Genomic DNA, 22954 nt, shown 5'->3' with positions numbered 1-22954 from the left:
ATTACTCAATGTAAAAAGACATATAACCCATGGGAGTTCCCATTGTGGCACAGTGGAAACAAATACGACTGGGAACCATGACGTTGCAGGTTCGATCCCTGCCCTTGCTCAGTGGGTTAAGGACCCTGCATTGCTGTGGCTGTGGTGTAGGCTGGCAGTGTAGCTCCGATTTGATCCCTAGCCTGGGAACCTCCATATGTGGCGGGTGCAGCCCTAAAAAGCAAAAAAAAAAAAAAAAAAAGACAAGACATATAATCCAATTTAAAATGAACAAAGGATTTGAGTAGACATTTTCCCAAAATGAGATATACAAATGATCAATAAGCACATGGAAAGATACTGAACATTATTAATCATTAGGGAAATGCAAATCAAAACCTCAATGAGATAACTTACACACCCAAAATGGCTTCATCGTTTTATATATTTATAAATTGCTTGTGGGAGTATAAAACGGTACAGCTGTTTTGGAAAATACAGTTTGCCAATTGCTCAGAAACTTAAACCCAGAGTTACCATATGACCAAGCAATTTCACTACTAGGTGTATACCCAGAACACCTGAAAACGTACATTCACACAAGAACTTGGACATGAATGTTCCTAACAGTTGTATTCGTAACAGCCAAAAAAGTGGAAACAAATGTTCATCGACTGTTATACAGATAAACAAGATGTAGTATATCCACACAATGGAATATTATTCAGTCATAAAAATGAATGAATATGCTACAACTTGGATGAGCCATGAAAACATAGTGAAAGAAGCCAGCCTATGAATCAATTTGTATAAAATGTCCATTAGCAACTTTCAAATATGCAATAAAGTATTATAAACTGTAGCCACCATGGTCTACTTTTTATAACTTATTTTATAACTTGACTTATTTTATAACTGGAAGTTTGTACCTTTTGACTCCTTGACCCATTTTACTAACACCTCAACTACTGCCTCTGGTTCTTATCTGTTCTCTATGAGTTTCATCATTTTTTTTTCTTAGATTCCACATGTAAGTGAGACCATATGGTATTTATCTTTCTCTGAATTATCTCGCATAATAAAATACCTTCAAGGCCCACTCATGTTGTCACAGAAGACAAGACCTCCCTTTTTTTTTTTTTTTTGTCTTTTTTGCCATTTCTTGGGCCGCTCCCACAGCACATGGAGGTTCCCAGGCTAGGGGTCGAATTGGAGCTGTAGCTGCCAGCCTACACCAGAGCCACAGCAATGTGGGATCCGAGCCGCGTCTGCGACCTACACCACAGCTCACGGCAACGCCAAATCCTTAACCCACTGAGCAAGGCCAGGGATCGAACCTGCAACCTCATGGTTCCTAGTCGGATTCGTTAACCACTGCGCCACGACGGGAACTCCAAGACCTCCTTTTTTATGGCTGAGTAATACTCCATCACATATATACACATTTTCTTTCTTCATTCATCAATGGACATTTAAGTTGTTTACATATCTTGGCTATTATAAATAGTACTGCAATAAACATGGAAGTACACATATCTTTTTCAAGTTAGTGTTTTCATTTTCTTTGCATAAATACCCAGAAGTGGAATTGTTGGATCATATGGTAGTTCTATTCTTAATTTTTTGAGGACTCTCCATACTGTTACTTGAATGCCACACTTTAAATTGGCAAAATATATGGTCTATGAATTATACCTCAATAAAGATGTTATAATGAAGTAGAAAAGCACACACATAAAGAAGGCACCTTTCTACAGAACATCTTAAGTGGATGGGACGAGGCAGTAAGTTTAGATAGGTTATGCTAGGGATGAAGTAAAGAGGAGTTGACGAGGAGTTCCCATAGAGTTTGGAGCATTGTTATTGGGCTGATTTTACAGATGAGGAAACTAAGCTGTACAGAAATTTAAGGTCATATAGCTGGTATAGGGCAGCAGCTAGATGCTGTGGAGTCTTTAACAGCTACATCACTCTCTCCCGGGAATTTGTGTCTCTGTTCTAAGATAAAGGCAGGGTGGAGAACAGCCATGGCTCAGAATTTCTCAATGACATTGCTTTCTCCTGGTGCCAACTCCTCCGTGCTCTTCAGAAAGCACTCCTCACTTGGGTGCCTACCATCTGTTTAATAGACATTGTGGAAGCCTTGGTTTCTGCAATTTCTAGAGCAAAATTTAGGACAAAGCACCTTTGAAGATATCAGCATGTGGCTTCTCCCCTTCAGGGAAGTGATGAGCTGATGTCTGTCTGCCAATGTGAATATTAGCTGAGAACGATCAGATAGAAGGCTTTATGACATAGAGTACCTGCATATCAGAACATTCCCTGAAAACTCATAAAGACGTCATTTGTGTACAAGCTCTTTCAGTATTCATGCCTACAGGACAATAATAATTTGTCAGTATAAATTTAATATAGCAGACTTTTATTTCTTACAAGGTACTTGGGTGTTTTCATCTAAGTACAGGGTTTTGTTTGTTGAACATTCATTTTTATCTGGCTAGCAAATGAATACAAGGACAGGAATTTTTGTCTCCATTTTGGACTATTTCTGTGAGCCAGATTCCCACATGTGGGATAATCCTGAGTCATAGGGTATGAACATTCCTGAGGTTTTTGATCTGCGTTCCCAAATTGCTTTGCAAAAAGATTGAACCGAGGTACACTCCCACCACCAGTGTATATATTTAAATGCAAATTCCAAGCTGCACTGAGTCTCTTTCCTAGGTATTTTACTTATCTTTTTTTTTTTTTTAATGCTAAGCAAAAGCTGGTCTAGGATTTTTTTTTTTTTAAGTCTGATTATAAAAATGGAGCAGATAGTTAAAACAGCTCTTAGGCAGAAATAAGCTTTAAAAAGGCCCAAGCAGAGTGATGAAAATGTTAAGACATCATAGCAAGAAGCACAATTCTCAAGGGACCATTAACAATTGGCTTAGATTGGGATAGCAACCGCCAAAAATGTCGGGCGTGGTCAGTGTACCAAATTCTAGTTTAGAAAAAGCAGGCTATTTTATTTATTTCTATTTCACTTTGTTCTAAAGACGATTTAAGATACTTAAAGGCAGGCTCTTGAGAAGTAGCGTGGTGTGTGAAAAATCAATCCTGTGAAAATGAAACAAACTCACGCCCCCTGAACTAGTCCGCGCTTATCTCTCCCTGCACCGGATGCCTCGCCTCTATAATCTGAGTTCAGTTTGCAGCCACACTGACCGCCTCTATGTGTAATAATGGGGCACAGAGATTTTAGGGAGTTTGGGGGTTGGGCAGCAGGCAACGGGAAGTCCAGACTCGGGGTACCAACCCACTGAACTCTGCACAAATGCTGGGACTTCAACCTTCAGCCACGAGTCCCCTTCTGCCAGTTTTTTAGGAACCCGCCTGCGAGTCTTCCTTCTCTGTGCCCCCGCCCGCCCACCCGCATCTACCAGAAAGAGAAAGAGCTGACGCCCGCAAAGGAGTCAGAAACTCGATTTCGCCCCTTTCTACTTCTCCCTTCTCACTTTTGTTCCTCCATTCCTTCTCTCTCTCTTTCTTCTCCTCCTCTTCTCTCTCCCTCCTCCACGCCTGCTTCCCCAGCCTCTTCTCCCGGACTAATCCCCCCATCACCCCCTTTCCACCGGTTCAGAGCCCCCCTCCCCTCTCCAGCTCTCCTCTCTTTCCCTCCCCTTCGCCCGCGGCCCCGCCCGCAGCCAATCAGCGCGCGGCCTCCTGCGGCCCCGCCCTCCCCGGCGGTTCCGGGCGGGCCCGGCGAAGCCCAGGCCACGGGTTCGGAGGGCGGCGCCGCGGGGCGGGGGCCGATGGGGCCTGGCGGACCGGCGGCGCTGGTGCGGGGCTTGCCTGGACGCGCGTGTGCGGGGCTGTGAGGGGCTGAGGCGGGCGCTGCGGCCCGCCCGGGATGGGCCAGCTCCGGCCTGGCGGGGCCGAGCCGGAGGCGAGGGCGGTGCGCGGGCCAGGCCTGCCAGGCAGGCGGCCCGGGGACTGAGGTGGGCGCGGAGGAAGGGGCCGAGCCAAGGCGGTGGGTGGAGCGGCGAGGGGGGCGGAGGCTGGGCCGCGGCGGGCGAGCGGAGCGGCGCGCCTGGCCGGAGCTCGGCGGCGGCGGCAGCGGCAGCGGCAGCGGCAGCGGCGGCGCCTGAGGAAGCAGAGGCGGCGGCGGGCCCGGACGAGCGCCCGGAGGTGGCGGACGAGGCGCCGGGGGCCCCCATGGGCGGGTGTGTGGGCGCCCAGCACGACTCCTCGGGCAGCCTCAACGAGAACTCGGAGGGCACCGGAGGTAGGTGAGCGCCAGGGGGCAGCCTCGGCCCCCCATTGTTCCCGGCCAGGCCCGGCCACCTGTCCTGGCCCCTGCGGGCCCGCGGGCCGCGCGGCCGGGGCCCCCGAGCCCCTTTGTCATCTCCTCCTCCACGTCACTCCCCGCGCTCCGCTTCCGGCCGGCCGCGGGGTCGCCCCCTTTTTCTCTCCCGCCCCCGAAAAAAGCCCTCCGCGCGCCGGGGATGTCGCCCTCGGCCTCTCGACCCCACCGCCTCGGCTCGGGAAACTCGGACCAGAAACTGCCTCTCAGGCCACCTCACTCCCTTTCCAGCCCGTTTAATTATTCAGGAACTGGATGGCGGCGCTGGGGTTGCAGAAAAGCGAATTGATGGGGGTGGGGGGTGGGGGGTGGGGAGGGGAGCCTAATGCATTCCCTCCGACGGGCCCCGCCACATCTCTCCGCACCCGTCCTTGTTCAGCAGAGTTGGCTGGTCTCAGCTTTCCTGAGTTTCAGATGACAGCTGCCCTGGTTGGTTCCAATTTGGCCATTTAAACCTGCAAGTTTCTGGAGCTCGGCTGGGGAAGTCTCAAGTGGCCACAGGCAGTGTTTTAACGAGGGGTGGGGAAACGGTCTGCCGGAGTTAAAACGTGGCTTCTTGCTGCAGCTTGGGGGTGTTGGGCCAGTGCGCTGTCGGGATGGGCTAGTCAAATTCCCAACCGTCTTACGTAAAGGAAAATATGTAGGATAAACGTACAAATACCTGAGTCCGACTTACCCCAATAGGATCGGTACTTTAAAAGTTTTTGTAATACGGAACGCGCTTCTACTTTACTGTAAATAGCAGCTTGCTGAGGAGAGATCTTTTAATTCAATCGGTGTTGCAGTATAGCAAAATAACAATACAATTAATTTTTACCTGTGCTTAAGTGATCTCTTGAGGATTCCATTCTATAGCTTGTGTAGAGGACGGAGAGTTAGTTGAAGAAGAAATAGCTTTTAGGAATAGCAAAGATGACAGTGTTGGTTTTGTTCCAGCCTTATGTTGGATGTCTCAAAATGTGGGGCATACTTGAAAGTTTCCTAAACTAAATCGTTTGGGGCTGGGTGGATTTACAACTTTTTCTTAACGTGCTAGCATTGAGGCCAGTTGCTTGCCTCTCACTAAGTTCCATCTATAAACCGTGTACACCTAACTTTTGGCTGATGAATTTCCTGAATTAATGATGTTTAGCCTTGCCACTTCATTAAAATGTATGGGCATCCTGGACGACTAAATCCTGGGCACATAGTTTGAGAACTCAGTGAAGGGTCTTGGAAAAAAAAAAAGGTCCATGAAAATGGTACCTTATAAGTGCATTTCAAGTGATAGCATGATTCCTTGGCTCATTAACTATAAGATTCTCATTGAAAACAAAGCAGGAAGATAAGAAGGGCATGATTTAAAACAACCTTGGGTTAAGATCATATTGGAGGTCAGAATGATTCTTCTGCCAGTGAGGTGGTCATTAATGGTACGGAACTATAGGTAGTTATTTTTTCGTAAGTATGAGGTAATGCGCTTGTCATAGGTGGTGTTAGTCCTAATTAACTTTCAAACACTTTTCTCTCATTGATAATACCCTTGAACCATTTAAGCGTTTTGGTAGTGTGACTTATGGCCAGCCAGTCACTATTAGTTGGGGCTTTTTTAAAAGCAAGATGCATTAGTTTTTGGTAATTTATTACCATTGGTATCTAGTTAGATAGCGGTAGTATCCGTTTCTTTGAGAACTGGGTTCTCTGGATCTTAAGCTATGAGAGTAAGGCTTAGAAAAAAGGATCAATACCTCTTTATTTTATTTTTTTGGGAGAGAAGGCATGGCCCTGATGTAACGGGTGAAGGAATGACTTGTGTGGGATAAAGGGATTATTCCTGGAATTTATGCAAGCCTTTCTTTTCTCCATTATCGTCTTGATAGTTAAAGAGTTAATTGTGGTTTGAAGGAATTAGCTTCAGGTGAATAATTCAGGTAAACGTGTTAAATAGTTTCTTGCTTATTGTAGTAGATATTTGTTGGGAAGGGAAGGACGTTTTCCTAAGGGATGTTGGCATAAACCTCTCACTTTTCACATGTATTGTTAATCTGGATATATTGAACTATGAAAAGTTTTTTTGTCAATATGGAGTAAAATACTGTCTTCCAATGCTTATCATGACAGATTTAAGCTTTTCAGGACAGATTTAAGCTTTTCAGGACAGATTTAATTACATGTACAGTGTTATGCAAACATCACCATTTTAGAATGGCTTCACATTCAGTATATCAGCCAGACTTAGTATAAAATTACTTTTTAAAAAAATTTTCTTGGTTTTTTGAGATACTATACTTTCTCTTTTCCTCTGAATATGTCTCAAAAGTATGCAAATAATTGTGTGTTATTGAGAAAAACTTCTAAGTGGATTACTTCTTTGAAGGAATTTGGGAAATTTTTGTAAAAGATTATAAAATATGGAAATGGCCTAATTCACATTATAAGATTTGTATTATCGTTTGGGGATCATTTGTAGTTTCTTATGGCATCATACCTTGCCTAGAATTCAGTTTTTGAGTTTCAGCTACTTTTTTTTTTTTTGACTGTACCTGTGGCATATGGAAGTTCCCCAGTCATGGATTGAATCCAACCTGCAGCTGCAAATTACGTTACAGCTTAACCCACTGGGCGGGGGCCAGGGATCAAACCAGAGCCTTGGCAGCCACCTGAGCTGCTGTAGTCAGATCCTTAATCTACTTTGCCGAAGTGGCAACTCCAAGTTATAGCTACTTTGATGTTTTTTTTTTTTTTTTGGCTGTGCCCAGTGCATGCAGAAGTTCCCAGGTGAGGGATTGAACCCATGCTACAGCAGCGGCCCAGACTGCTGCAGTGACATCACCTGCTGTGCCCCAAGAGAACTCCCCCTTTTTTTTGCTTTTTTTTTTAGGGCCGCACCCTCGGCATATGGAGGTTCCCAGGCTAAGAGTCCAATTGGAGCTGTAGCCGCCGGCCTACATCACAGTCACGGCAACGCCAGATCCGAGCTGCATCTGCGACCTACACTACAGCTCATAGCAACACCGGATCCTTAATCCACCAAGTGAGGCCAGGGATTGAACCCACATCCTCATGGATGCTAGTTAGATTCCTTAACCACTGAGCCATGAAGGGAACTCCTCCCCATCTTTTAAATGTCTAATTTTAATCAAGAAAGATATATTTTAGGGAGTTCCTGCTGTGGTGCAGTGGGTTAATGATCCGGCTTATCTCTGTGGCATTGCAGGTTTGATCCCTGGCTCTCCAGGGCAGTGGATTAAGGATCCGACGATTCTGCAGGTGTGGTTTGGGTTGCAGATGTGGCTCAGATTTGATCCCTGGCCCGGAACCTCCATATACCATGATTGTGGCCAAAAATGGGTGTGTGGGGATTATATTATAGAAGTTATAAAAGATTATTTAACGGTTCTCTCCAAGCTTCCACGCTCCTGGAATTTCCAGTTGTTTTGATATTTAGACATGTTTTGTATGGTTCTCCAACTTATAATGATATTATGGTGCTGAGGTTGTCACTTAGGTTCTCTAGATAAGGCTCTATAGCCCATAGCATTTGCTAAGGAATTAAATCTCTGATGATTTTTTTTTTTTTTTTGCTTTTTAGGGCTGCACCTGAGGCATATAGAGATTCCCAGGCTAGGGATCTAATCAGAGCTACAGCCACCAGCCTACTCCACAGCAATGCAGGATCCAAGCCGTATCTGCGACCTACACCACAGCTCACAGCAGTGCCGAATCCTTAACCCACTGAGCGGGTCCAGGGACTGAACCAGCAACCTCATGGATACTAGTCAGATTCATTTCTGCTGTGCCACAACGGGAACTCCCCATCAATCTCCAATGATTTAAAAAAAATATGTGGGGAAAAAACAATAGAATGAAATTCATTAAAGACAGCCAATTACCTTCTTTTCCTATTTTTATCATTTAATGAAAATAAGTTGTGCAAAGTAGATTCTCACTTTCTGGGTGTGTCATTTATTCTGTACATTCAGTGATATCTGAAGGTCACTGTTCCAGGTGGTCACCAGTTTCCAGGTTTACAGGAGGATAACTCTGAATGCTGGACATTGATTTCTTTATTTCAGATTATCTTGAGAATATCATGGCATTCTTTCGGATATCCATTTATAGCAGCCTTAACATCTACTTGATGAGAACAATGGTTTTTGAATAACAACAGCTACCATTTATCCAGTATTTATTATGTGACAGGTACTGTGATTGTATTCTCATTTAGTCTTCAACAACTCTGGGAGGTCAATAATACCTTTATTTTATAAATGAGTTGAAGTTGGGGAAATTAACTTGATTAACATGGTGTAAATGGCAGAGTCAGAACTTGAACTCAGGGCTGTGGTAAAGAATGCTATTTTTTTCTTTTTATCTAGTTTCGTTTTATTAAAAGTATAGTAACATAAATATAAAAGTAGCCCTTTCGACCACTTGTAAGTGTACTGTTTAGTGGCATATTCACAGTATGTAACCATCACCACTGTGTATTTCCAAAATTGTCATTACTCCAAACAGACTTTGGATCAGCTAAGCAGTATCTCCTCCTAACCCCTGGTAACCTGTAATCTACGTCTCATTTCTAAATTTGCCTTTTCTAGATAATTCAAATGAGTAGTGTCATACGATATTTGTCACTTTGTTGGTGGTATATTTCACTTAGCAGTCCTTCCAGGTTTATCCTGTTGTATATATTTGTCTTTTTAGGGCCACACCCGAGGCATGTGGGAGTTCCCAGGCTAGAGGTTGGATCGGAGCTGTAGCTGCCGGCCTACACCACAGCCACAGCAATGCTGGATCTTTAACCCACTGATAGAGGCCAGTGATTGAACTCTCGTCCTCATGAATACTGGTTGGGCTCGTTAACCCCTGAGCCACAACGGGAGCTCCCTAGCTGAATAACATTCAGTTGTATGTTTATACCATATTTTGATTATCCCTTCATCTGTTGATGGACATTTAGATTGTTGCCACTTTTTGGCTATTTTTGTTTTTGTTTTTGCTTTTTAGGGCCACACCTGCAGCATATGGAAGTTCCTAGGCTAGGGGTTGAGTCAGAGCTGCAGCTGCCGACCTACACAACAGCTACAGCCATGCCAGAGCCGAGCCTGTGACCTACACTGCATTGCTTGCGGCAACGCTGGATCCTTAACCCACTGAGTGAGGTCAGGGCTCAAACTCACATCCTCACAGATACTAGTCGGGTCTTTAGCCTGCTGAGCCACAATGGGAACTTCCACTTTTTGGCTGTTTGAATAATACAGCTGTGAACTTTGGTGTACAAATAACAGTTTGAATGCCTGTTTTCAATTCTTTAGGATATATCCTAGGAGAACCTAGGAATTGATAGGTTATATGGCAATCCTAGGTTTACCTTTTTGAGGAATGGCCGAACTTTCTCACAGTGGCAGTTTAAATTTCTACCAGCAACATACAAGGGTTCCAGTTTCTCCACATTTTCACCAACTCTTGTTATTTCCTGTTTTAAAAATTATAGCCTTTCTAGTGAGTGAAAAGACTGGTATCTCATCATAGTTTGGGTTTTCATTTTGTAATGGTTAGTGATGTTGAGCGTCATTTTTTTGGCTGCACTTTTGGCGTGTAGAAATACCTTCCCTGGCCAGGAGTTGAACCAGAGCTGCAGCTGGGGCTTCTGCCACAGCCATACCGGATCCAAGCTGCATCTGCAGCCTGCACCTCAGGTTACGGCAGTGCCAGATCTTTAACCCACTCTACTGATCAAGGCCAAGGATCAAACCCGTATTGCCACAGAGATAATGTTGGGTCCTTAACCCGCGGAGCCGTAATGGTAACTCCCTGAGCATCTTTTAATGTGCTTGACATTTGAATATCTTCTTTGGAGGAAGTTCCCACTGTGGCCCAGTGGAAATGAACCCAACTAGTATCCATGAGGGTTTGGGTTCCATCCCTGGCCTGGCTCAGTGGGTCAGGGATCCAGCATTGTAGTGAGCTGTGGTGTAGGTCGAAGACGTGGCTTGGATCTGGTGTTGCTGTGGCTGTGATTTAGGCTGGTGGTTGTAGCTCTGATTAGACCCCTAGCCTGGAAACCTCCATATGCTGCGGTAGCAGCCCTAGAAAAAAAAAAGAAAGGGGGTGTCTTCTTTGAAGAAATATCTCTTTGTCTTTGCTTATTTTTTAATAGGGGTGTTTGGGGTTTTTTGTTGTTGAGTTGTAGGAGTTCTTTATATATTCTGTATATTAAACCGTTATCAGGATACATGATTTGCAATTATTTTCTCCTATTCTGTAGGTTGCATTTTCACTCTTCGAGGGTGTCTTTTGATGCACAAGTTTAATTAAGTCCAGTATATCTATTTTTCTTTTGTTGCGTGTGCTTACAGGTTCAGTTATATATATATTTTTAACTAAACCTTCACTGATAGGGAAAGAATAAATCTATAACCAATAATTTACAGATCTTAGAACTTTCATTTGCTTTCTTAAGTATAAATAGAAAGCTGTTTTAAGCTTATTTCCTCTGTCAGATCTTGTAAAAAGGTTGTGAAATGGTTTTTAAAAAGTTGACAAAGGCAATCCATTAACCCACTTCATCTTCTTAATCAAGAGATGATTGTTGTGTTTTCCAGGGAAGCATTTTATAGGCAATAAACATCATGTACCCTCAATATGCCTAGTGTTGTATTGGTTGCTGTTGTTCCAAAAAAAAATAATCACGATCTTACTTTTTGGGAATGTTGGAAGCCTTTTTTAGGAAAGCATAATAAAATATGCACTCATGAAGCAACTATAAAATATTATTTAAACAGATAAAAATATCATTGAAATAAATTGCGCAAGTGCTGAGGGAATAAAGGAAAACGAAGTTGATTTCAGCTGCTTAAAGTTGTGGCCCCTCAACCAGCGGCATTGGCATCACGTAGGAAGGAGCATGTTAGAAGTGCAGAATCTGCGTTTTCACAAGATTCTCATGTGATGCCTCTGCATGTTAAAGGTTGAGAAGCCTTGGTGTAGGCTTGCTTACAGTGGGAAGAGACCAAAGTAAGGAAGCTCTTAGGGGAAAAAAATGGCAAGAGTTGGTTATTTATGGATGTAGGTATATAGAAGAGAAAAGAAAAAGAATCCCAGGAGTTCCCTTCATGGCTCAGTGGTGAACGAACCTGACTAGTATCCATGAGGATGCAGGTTCAATCCCTGGCCTTGCTCAGTGGGTGAAGGATCTGGCATTGCCATGATGAGCTGTGGTATAGTTCGCAGATGCAACTCAGGATCCCGCGTGGCTGTGGCTGTGGCTGTGGCGTGGGCCGGCAGCTGCAGCTCCGATTTGACCCCTAGCCTGAGAACTTTGGAATGCCACGGCCATAGCCCTAAAAAAGGAGGGGAAAAAAAAAAAGAGAGAGAGAATCCCGTGTTTGTGGACGTGGGTAACCAAGAATATTGAGGTGGATTGGCAAGTTTTGGGGAATAAGGAAGAGCTGTCTGGGGAAAGCAACCTTTCAGTGAACTACAATTTTTCAGTATGTTAAGGTTTAGTTGACAGAAGAATTTTTAAGTTGAGACATCATTTAGGATGGTGCAGAAGTTTCCAGGTGCAACTCCTGAGTGCTCAGGATTATGAACATGGGTTTTGGAGTCAGCTAGGGAGGCTGGCTGAAGGCATAAGAGTGAATGACTGCTGTCAGTAAGTGAAAAGAAGAGGAAAGTACTCAGAATTGAGTCATGAAAATTTCACAAAAGGTAGAGAAATGAGAAATCACCTCTCGGTCTGACCATAGTCAGTGCTTAGTTTACTGAATTTTGTTGAATTGTTGGGAAACAGGAAAATAGATCCACCTGTGAAACTGATAGGTCTGATTGTATTTGAACTTTTCATTTTACTGTGGTGCAGAAATTCATATCCGAGTACAGGATAGACTCCTTGGGCATCCAACCCCAGAGGATACCACCGGCCCTTTTCAGGTTAGTATACTTTAGAAGAAACAAATCCTCTACAAGAGCTCAATTGCTTTCTTCACCAAGAATATCATGCATATCTATTTCTTCTGTATTTTCAGTGTTCCATATATTACTTATATCCATCATCTAACTAGGTTGTTTATTGAATTTTGCTTCTTCTCTTAAGGCTGTGACCTTAAATGAAACAAAATACAGCATGACCAGGACTAAAGATTAAGTCTCTTCCTTTTATCTCTAGTGTGACAGTAGAAGTAAAAATCTTTCATATTTTGTGTTGGTGAGCTCTGGGGCTTTATGAGAGGGGTGAATAAAATTTCATACAAATTGGAAAGAGACATACTGTGAAATAGGAGACATGTACTTGATATAAATCAGAGGGTTGCTGATTTTCCTAGGAGGGGTGGAGTTGTGTGGAAAGAACCAACAGGAAAACAGCAAGATAATGTAGATTGGAAATACAGTGGTGCTCTGGGTAAGTAGGGCCAGTAAGTATGAGAATTGAAGTTAGGCCAGGGAAGCAACAATTGGAAATTACAGGGATATGGGGAAAGCTGAATCCTCTGAGAAGTAAGCACTCCAGTTTGTGGTGTGTTGTAGCCCCTGCCTCATGAGCTACCTTCCATCAAGTAGTCCCACTCATTTTCAATTTACTACCAAATAAAGGGTTGAAGTTTTTTCCCAGTCAAGATTATCTTGGAATTTATGTTGGAGAGACATTTTTAAAGATTCTCATTATCAGAGTTCCTGTCGTGGCTCAGTGGTTAACGAACCCGACTAAGAACCATGAGGTTGCAGGTTCAATCCCTGGCCTTGCTCAGTGGGTTAACGATCCGGCGTTGCCGTGAGCTGTGGTGTAGGTGGCAGACTTGGCTCGGATCCCGAGTTGCTGTGGCTCTGGCGTAGGCCGGTGGCTACAGCTCTGATTAGACCCCTAGCCTGGGAGCCTCCATATGCCGAGGGAGCAGCCCTAGAAAAGGCAAAAAGACAAAAATAAATAAATAAATAAATAAAAGATTCTGAAGTTCCCGTCGTGGCGCAGTGGTTAACGAATCCGACTAGGAACCATGAGGTTGCGGGTTCGATCCCTGCCCTTGCTCAGTGGGTTAACGATCCGGTGTTGCCATGAGCTGTGGTGTAGGTGTCAGACGAGGCTCGGATCCCATGTTGCTGTGGCTCTGGCATAGGCTGGTGGCTACAGCTCCAATTCGACCCCTAGCCTGGGAACCTCCATATGCCGTGAGAGCGGCCCAAGAAATGGCAAAAAGACAAAAATAAATTAAAAAAAAAATAAAGATTCTCATTATGGATATTAAATGGGCTGTTTTTCTATCTCTCATTTTATATTTAGAAATCAGTTGTTATGTTATATCGTATGGATAGAAGATTTAAGCCATTAGAAATGATAGGAATCTTCATTCCTTTAATTTTTGATAACCCTAGTCTGTAACACTTGTCTTTTCTTATGGATTTTTTTTTTTTTTTTTTTTTGGCCATGCCTGTAGCATGTTAAAGTCCTGAGCTAGGGAACTTCCGGGTTCAGGGAACACGAACCAAAGCAGCGGCCTGGGCTGCTGCAGTGACAACACTGGATTCTTAATCCACTGAATTCTTCTTATGGAGAAATTGTAATCAGTGGATTTTATTTTTAAATCAGATTTTCTTGCTGTAAATGCAGAGCTTTGGCAGTGCCTTGCTAATAGTGTTAGACCCAGGTGAGTCTCCTAATGAGGATGATTGAGTGTTAATAACAGTAATAAGGAACTTTTGCCTTTATGTTAGTGAATTATTTATCTTTCTTGTGGTTTTTGACCAAAATGCGTTCTTCTAGTTGCAAGAAAGCATTAGGTTGATTTTTGTAAGCAGCATGATCATATTAATTGGGCATGATGGTCAGTTGCTGATCCAGTGAGTCATTTTTCCTTACTGCAGGCCACCTGAATGGTCCAATCTTCATTTGGTGGACCCCTGCACCTGATTCTTCCTGCTGCCCCTCACCATCCCCACCCAGCTTTCTACTTCTGCCTGTTGGGCAGTACTAGGCTACCAGCAAGCTCCTCATGATTCAGTGGTAGTTCAAGGACCATAGGTTGAGACTTTATTAACGCGTATGTACTTAAAGATGCATGTGTGTTGGCCAAGAACAATCAAGCGTGTACTCACCTTACATCAGCTCCTTTGACTTGTAGGCAGCAAGAATCAAGTTCGGTTTTTGATATATTCCATATATTGACATGAGAGGTTAAATATTGCTGAGTGTGTATACCTGGGTATTGTAGTGCCATATTTTTGCATGTTTGCAATACAACTTCTAGAAGTTTCCATTATAGCTCTATTTTTAGAAAAGAAATTTCTGTTGAAGGTAGACGTCTAAGAAAAAGAAGTATTTACATGTAGAAGTAATTTTATGTGAATTTTATTTTAGTGTGAAGTCTTAATGGTGCACATTTTCTCAAGACTTGACTAAGTAATGAACTAGTGACTTTTGGGCTTTTCTGATTAAGTTCTTACTACCCTCACAAGAAACCCTTCTTAAAAATTTTTTGCCTTTATTATATAACTGGCTCGTAGGTATAAGCAAGATCAGATTGCTTCTTTGCATTTGTTCAGATAGTTTCATGCTTGTGGGCTATGTGAGGAGCATCAGAGGGGCAGAGTAACAAATAGTCCATGTCATTTAAGTTATCAGTCTGCTTCATGATAAACTCACTTTCAACTCAGGGCAAACAGTTTATTTTTCCTGTCGTGGCGCAACAGAAATGAATCCGACTAGGAACCATGAGGTTGTGGGTTTGATCCCTGGCCTGGCTCAGTGGGTTAAGGATCTTGCATTGCCGTGAGCTGTGGTGTAGGTCGCAGACTTGGCTCATATCTGGTGTTGCTGTGGCTGTGGTGTAGGCCAGCGGCAATAGCTCCAATTAGACCCCTAGTCTGGGAACCTCTATATGCCGCAGGAGCGGCCCTAAAAAGACAAAAAGAAAAAGAGGATAGTTCTTCCTGAAACTTTTAAAAATAGCTTCTGTTATTTCTGATTGCCAGCACTTGAAGCTAACAGTGAATGTTTAAATTAGGCTTGCTCTGTGATACCAAGTAGCTTATAGTCTAATGAAGGAATCATACATTTAAATAATTATGAAGAAAAATTATTTGGCCATGCCTGCAACATGCAGAAGTTCCCAGGCCAGGGCTCAAACTCGAGGCATAGTAGCGGCAGTGCTGAGTCCTTAACCACTAGGCCACCAGGGCACGCCTAATTAGGAAAAGTTTTAAAAGTCTGTACAGCAATGAAAAAAATATTATGAAAGTTCAAGGAGTAGTGGGGAACGGTGTCAGAAAGCTTCACTGAAGAGGTGGTATAAGAAGGTGGCCTAGGAGTTCCCATCGTGGCGCAGTGGTTAACGAATCCGACTAGGAACCATGAGGTTGCAGGTTCAATCCCTGCCCTTGCTCAGTGGGTTAACGATCCGGCGTTGCCGTGAGCTGTAGTGTAGGTTGCAGACGCAGCTCGGATCCTGCATTGCTGTGGCTCTGGCGTAGCCTGGCAGCTGCAGCTCTGATTCGACCCCTAGCCTGGGAACCTCCATATGCTGCGGGAGCGGCCCAAGAAATGGCAAAAAGACCAAAAAAAAAAAAAAAGAAGTTGGCCTTGAATGTGCAGTAGGTGAAAAAAAGGCAGAAGGGCATTGTGTGCCGAGGAAATTAGTTGTATAGAAATATGAAAAAACATGGCATTCGAAGGGACTGGTAAGAAGCTTGTGGCAGGGATAGGTGAAATGTGAAGTTATTAAGGTATGCTGTCAAATTTTGGAATACATAATGGCCATAATCAATAGGCCAAGTTATGACAGTATTATATGTAATGATAGCTAAGTGGTTTTTGAAAATTTTGGGGGGGGGGACCATTAAAATAATTTCTATTTATTGCTATACTCTGAAGTTATTACTTTTTTTTTTTTTGTCTTTTTGCCATTTCTTGGGCCGCTTCCGTGGCACATGGAGGTTTCCAGGCTAGGGGTCGAATCAGAGCTGTAGCCACCGGCCTACGCCAGAGCCACAGCAACGCGGGATCCGAGCCTCGTCTGCAACCTACACCACAGCTCACGGCAGCACCGGATCCTTAACCCACTGAGCAAGGGCAGGGACCGAACCCGCAACCTCATGGTTCCTAGTTGGATTTGTTAACCACTGAGCCATGACGGGAAATCCAGTACGCTGAGGTTATTTTATACAACATTCTGATGTACTGGTTTGTTATATAGTCTTTAAAAGATTAATTCCTTTTTAGTTTTAATAGGGTTATTATATATTAAGCATAAAATATGTGGTTAACTTTTTTATGTACACATATTTGTGTTAAGTCGCAGTTCAGTCATTGTCTCTTGGGTTCCAGTTTTCTGCCGTATATAAAGAGTTTGGGTTAAGATTCTGCACACCTGTCTGAGTTTTAACCTCTTGAGAAAAGGCTCGCGTTAGCCATGATACTTTTGGCACAGTTTCTCTTGAAGAACAAAAAAAATTGTTGAAAAATAGATTAGATCATCTTCATCAATGTTCTATCTAATTTTTTTTTTTTTCTTTTAGGGCCACAGGTGCAGCATATGGAAGTTTCCAGGCTAGGGAGTCAAATCAGAGCTGCAGCTGCCAGCCTGCACCACAGCCACAGTTACTCAGGATCCGAGCCGCCTCAGTGACCTACACCACAGCTCATGGCAATGCCAGAGCCTTAACCCACTGAGTGAGGCCAGGGATTGAACCTGCATCCTCATGGGTTTGTTTCACTAGTTGGGTTTGTTTCTGCTGAGCCACAATGGGAACTCCATATCTAATTCTTTTTAAAATATTTTTAAGGACAATTTTCAAACATGTTGAAAAGTTGAAAGACTAGTACAAACACTTGAATACCCGTCACTTAGATTAAACAAATATGTGTGTTTGTGTACATTTGCTTAACTGGAAGTGAGTACAGACCTCATGACACATTAACATGCACTTTTTTTTTTTTTTGCCTTTTCTAGGGCTGCTTCCCACGGCATATGGAGGTGCCCCGGCTAGGGGTCCAGTCAGAGCTGTAGCCACCAGCCTATGCCAGAGCCACAGCAATGCGGGATCCGAGCCTCGTCTGCAACCTACGCCGCAGCTCACGGCAAGGCCAGGGATGGAACCTGCAACCTCGTGGTTCCTAGTCGGATTCTTTAACCACTGGGCCAAGACGGGAACTCCAACAAGCATCTTTTAAAAATAAAGCTGTTCTCCCATCCTTAACAACAATACCGTTATCACTTCTAAGAAGATTAACTCTTATTCCCTAAAATCTAATCCATAATCAGAATCTCCCAATTGTCCCCAAAATATCTTTTACAGCTATTCTTTTCAAAATAGGATCTACTCTGCATTTAGACATTGCTTTTGTCTCTTGAATCTTTTTAAATCTAGAATGCCTCCCCCTCTTTACTTCCCTATGACATTGACTTTTTGAAGAGTCTTACATAACGTACCACCATCTGGATTTGTCTGATTGTTTTCCAGTGGTGTCATTTAGTGTATTCTTATAGCCTCTATTTGCTTTGGATTGGAAATGAGGTACATCTAATTCTAACAGAGTACATATGAGTCTTACTTTCTAGGCCTACAGTAGATCCAAAGTCTAAACTTTTCCTAGTTTTTTTCTGCTAACTTCCAGCACTGGGATAATTTTTCATTACTGAATAAGTACGAGCCTTTTTTTCTTTTTTTTTTCTGCCCAGAAATAAACCTGCCAACCTCTGAACGTCATAGTACTTTTCTTTAGTGCTTATTCTTCTTTCATTTCCCCCCCATCACCCAACTTTATTGGGGAATAATTGACAAATACAGTTGTACGTATTTAAAGTATACAGTGCCACCATTTGATATATACATTGTAGAACTATCACCCAGGTCAAAGCAATTGACACTTCTTAGTTGTAAGAATGCTTAAGATCCATTCTCAGCAGCTTTCACGCATACAGTACTGTGTTTTAATAGTCACCTACTGAACATTAGATCTTCATAACCTATGCCTCTTAAATCTGAAAGTTTGTACCCTTTGATCCACACCCACTCCTCCATTTTTACAAAACCTTTCTCTCATGGTTCTTTTTTATATTATTTATCTTCTCAGATAAGCTGCATTGGACCCAGAACAGAGACTTCAGTTCTCTCACAATCTTTTAGGCTCATTTAACAATTGTGTGAAACACATCTTTGCTTTATAATGGGACAAAGTAGTAGTTTCCTTTGGCATGTGGAACTTCTGGGCTGGGGTTGAACCCGAGCCACAGTTGTGACAAGGCCAAGCCCTTAACCACCAGGGAACTCCAGTATTTTCCTAATAGAAGCCTTACTTAATTCTACAACTAAAACTTTGTTAAATAGGACCATATAATGTAACGAAAAGATCTGGGAGTTAGAATTCTTGAGTTCTGGTTCTACCTCTGTTCCCTGTTATGACCTTAAATTAAGTTACTTGACTTCCTGTTTTGTTTTCATCTATAAAATGAGCATGTAGGATGAAATAAGTAGATTCCAACTTTTTAAAGGTATACCTTACATTGAATATGAACATATGTCTTAGCATTTATTTTTATTTTATAGAGTCACTAAAAAAAGAAATGATTTAGAGCCTCAAGAAATTCTGTAGATTTTTTAAAAGTTTGAATTACTAAGACTATCATCTATACTCAGAACTTAAACACTAACATTATGTCATGCACTGCTGCAGTTTATATTTTCACTCCGCATTGTTCAATTAATTTTTAATGAGGAGAGTATATACTGAGTTAGGTGCATCTGAGATTGCTTGGCATTTAATGAAACCCAGACATTCATGTGCTGTATTAGTGTGTTCATTCGCTTGTGCTGTTTTACACGAGTGGACATGGATGTGCTTGCATTAATAAAAGGTACATGTAGGAAGTTTCCTTGTGGTGCAGTGATCCGGCATTGCTGCAGCTGTGGCCCAGGTTCTGTCCCTAGCCTGGGAACTGCCACATGCCATTAGTGCAGCCAAAAACCAAAGAGGAAAACAAAAAAAAGGTAGATGCGGAGGTGTGGTTTTCCCAATCAGTGACACAGTTACATAAAGTTCCTTGAGTTTAGTATATGCATAGAGATGGCAAGAGAAGCATTATTCCAGTGAACCCATGATCAGTTTGACCCAGCAGTATGAGCTAACATGTTTCATGGTGGTCTTTATGTTTGAAATTTATCATTTAATGTGTGGTACTTTTTATTACGTTTCTTAAAAAAAGCAAAAGTATATTTTTCAAAATTGTTTATGTTTGTGAAGCTCTGAAGCAGGTGTTTGTTTTGTTCTCTTGAGTTCTTTGCAACCATGTGACTAGGTCTTAGAAGAGTCTTATGCGTAATTTCCGTTTTTATCCCAGAGTTCCTGTTGTGGCACAGCAGAAACGTATCTGACTAGTATCCGTGAGGATGCGGGTGTGATTCCTGGCCTCACTCAGTGGGTTAAGGATCCAGCATTGCTGTGAGCTGTGCTGTAGGTTGCAGACGCAACTCGGATCTGGTGTTGCTGTGGCTGTGGCATAGGCCAGCAGCTACTGCTCCAACTTGACCCCTAGCCTGGGAACTTCTATATATGCCCTGGGTGCGGCCCTCTTTAAAAAAAAAAAAAAATAGTTTGGTCTCTCTCCATGTTTTATTTTTTCAATTGCTTTAGTGAATTGTTTACTTATTTATTTCCTGCCTTCCTCTATAATATTGTAAGCTCTGTGAGGTCAGGAGCCTTTTCTCGTTTCTTCTTTACTGGGTCCCTAGTAGATACGAGTTTAGTTCCTGGCACATATGCATTACATAGTTGCTGATTGAATAAGTGAAGTAATCAGTGAATAGTTGTGAATACTTTATTACTTAGAGAATGAAAAGTTAACTACTTGGCTTTAGTAATTTCATTTTTTTTTTTTTGTGGGGGGGGTGAAATTTATCTATTTATCTATCTTCTTTTTGGGCTGCCTCATGGCATATGGAGTTCCCAGGCCAGGGATCAGATCTGAGCTGTAGTTACACCTAAACTCCAGCTGAGGCATTGCTGGATCCTTAATCCACTGTGCTGGGGCCAGGGATTGAAGCTGCATCCCAGCACTCCCAAGGTGCCACAGATTCTTTTGTGCCACAGTGGGAACTCCTGGGTGGAATTACTTTATAGTAATGTGAACTACTGTACTGTCATATATTGTACAACTATTTCCTTAGTTGTACAATGGTCTGTTATCTTTAGAGACTTTCCTCATGATAATTAACTCGGATAGATTATTTGCTTATTTGATGAAGGAGGCAGTAATCTAATGTGCTTGTTAAAGTCTCCCCACTTATTTTGTATTTATTTGTGTATTCTGTCATCCTTAGCAAACCTAATGGTGATTTGGATTACTTTGCATATGAGAAGAGGGTTAATTATACTTAAAGCCCACCCAGCCAAATGGAATTATGTTAGGCTGTTCTTAAGCTGATCCTGTGCTTATATTGAATGCAGCAGAAGTCAGAGGTTTCATGTGCAGCCTATAAAGTATTATATTAAACAGGGTATAATCAAGACACCATTTAAGAATTGTCTGAATTTAGGTGTTTTAGGTATTTTTGAGCAGACATTTTGAGGGATATCGGAAGACGGCTAAGTCTGAGGACAACTTGTAGGATGAAACTGCTCCTTGAAGTTTACTGAAGACTCATGTCACTCTGAGGGCCAAGACTGTTATTTTCTAAACCATATTATTCCATACAAAAACTATAGGAGTTCCCATTGTGGCGCAGTAGAAACGAATCCAACTAGGAACCATGAGGTTGCGGGTTCGATCCCTGGCCTGGCTCAGTGGGCTAAGGATCCCGCATTGCTGTGAGCTGTGGTATAGGTGGCTCATATCTGGTGTTGCTGTGGCTGTGGACCAGTGGCAGCAGCTCCAATTAGACCCCCAGCCTGGGAATCTCCATATGCCACGGGTATGGCCCTAAAAAGACAAAAAAAAAAAAAAAAAAGGCATGCAAAAACTATAAAGAGTATTGTGTTTTGGGTGGAAATTTATGCAGATTTAATGCAAATATAACACAACATATATGTTTAATTTTATAACTAGCAATGCAAATATATTTCATACTTTGTCCTATTTTTACTTATTAAAATCTCCCTTTGTATGTTATTTGCACAAAAAATATACATTGCGTACACCTGTGTGACTTTTTTTTTTTTAATTGGGGTATAGTTGACTTAAAACTGACATTCTTAAACTTATATGTAAGTATCAGTGGGGTCTGGCACAGTGGCACATAGCTAATAGGATCATAATAATATTTGTTGAATGAGTAAATCTTAATAAAGTCATTAAGTAATGGCTTTTCAGTTTAAGGTTTGTAGATATATAATTAACAAATATGTGAGAAGAACCATGATTGCAATACATTCTTTGTTGTAATTTTGGTTTCTAAAAAATCTTCATGTACATTTTCTTGATTCTTACAGGGACTCTTTGAATTTAAGGAAAGTCGATGTTAATATTGCCATTTTATAAGGGAGGAAACTGAGGCACAGAGAAGTTTTGATCTGATTAAGGAATAAAAAGAGTAGCCCAAACTTTAGGGATGGTTTTCTGTTTTCCAATTTGGTATTCTCTCCACAGATGGTGAGGGTTTTGGTTGACTTTTCTTTCTTTACAGCAGAAGTGTGTGTGAGAGTGTTTTCCTTCATGGCAGTAAACACAGTTGAGTTGAAGTTAATGAAATGTGATTCTTAAGGACCCTTATGCTCATGCTCCAAAATGAAGATGGTGGCTGTAAAAATGAGGTGGGTAAATTGTCTTTGATATTAGTCAAGACGCTATATTGCATCTCACAAGATAGGAATTTTCAGCTAAGATCTAAATTATCCAACTGGATAAAATAAAAATGTGATAACCTTGTTTATCTTTTGTGCCCCTATACTGTTATCTTGACTTGAATTTAGTAGTTGAACTCTGTGGGGAAACAAATTTCCTTGAGGGCCTTAAAATTTAAGAAAAGAAGGCTTTGGAGTTTCTGTAGTGGCTCAGCAGTTAACTAGCATCCATGAGTTCATGGGTTCGATCCCTGGCCTTGCTCAGTGGGTTAAGGATCTGGCCTTGCCACGAGCTGTGATGTAGGTCGCAGATGCGGCTCGGTTCTGAGTTGCTGTGGCTGTGACCTAGGCCCGCAGCTACAGCTCTGATTCGACCCCTAGCCTGGGAACATCTGTATGCCACAGGTGCGGCCTTAAAAAGAGAGAAAAGAAAAGAAGACTTTGTCTAATTTGAAGAAAACTTCAGAAAGTTTTTCTAGGCCTGTGTTCCATCCTCAGTGGAGAATTAGAATATCTGCCTCAAATAGAAATTGGTGAGTGTCCTGAGGACTGAGTTGAAGGAGGTTACATGAAAGTTCACTCTGATTGGTGTATCCAGCAGTTTAAGGACGGGGCTTGGAACCCAGAAGTGAATTCGTATCAGTACTTATAATATCTGCATGTGGACACTTGGAACCACCAACTGGTTTTATAGCTGAGGAACTGAAACCATCCATCACTTGGAGTGTCTCACTCAGAAGTGGGGAGAAGAGAACCTATAGTAGGCCCATAATATGGTTTCATTATTAGAGGGGTTTTTTTTTTGGCTGGGGAGTCACCAATACATTTTTGCCTTGGGCTTCATTTATCCTGGAAATGTAATTTTAACTGATGGT

General features: G+C 42.3%; 1 protein-coding gene across 2 annotated transcripts in view; it reads left to right on the top strand.

Annotated features, from left to right (window-relative positions):
- Positions 1–4080: 4080 nt before the first annotated feature.
- UBTD2 (ubiquitin domain containing 2) overlaps positions 4081–22954 on the top strand; it is a 73919-nt gene continuing 55045 nt past the window's right edge. Inside the window, exon 1 of one of the 2 annotated variants that reach the window (XM_047788599.1) lies at positions 4081–4249. In XM_047788599.1, the coding sequence (XP_047644555.1) occupies positions 4180–4249 (70 nt within the window). In that variant the 5' untranslated portion in view covers positions 4081–4179. Of the gene's footprint in view, positions 4250–21922; positions 22050–22954 lie in introns of those variants that run through there. The other variant, XM_047788615.1, reaches the window with a different exon arrangement.

This window comes from Phacochoerus africanus, chromosome 1 (assembly GCF_016906955.1).
Source record: "Phacochoerus africanus isolate WHEZ1 chromosome 1, ROS_Pafr_v1, whole genome shotgun sequence".
NCBI lineage: Eukaryota > Metazoa > Chordata > Mammalia > Artiodactyla > Suidae > Phacochoerus > Phacochoerus africanus.
Note: the sequence above shows the minus strand (reverse complement) of the source record. Positions and strands in the feature narration are given on the sequence as shown.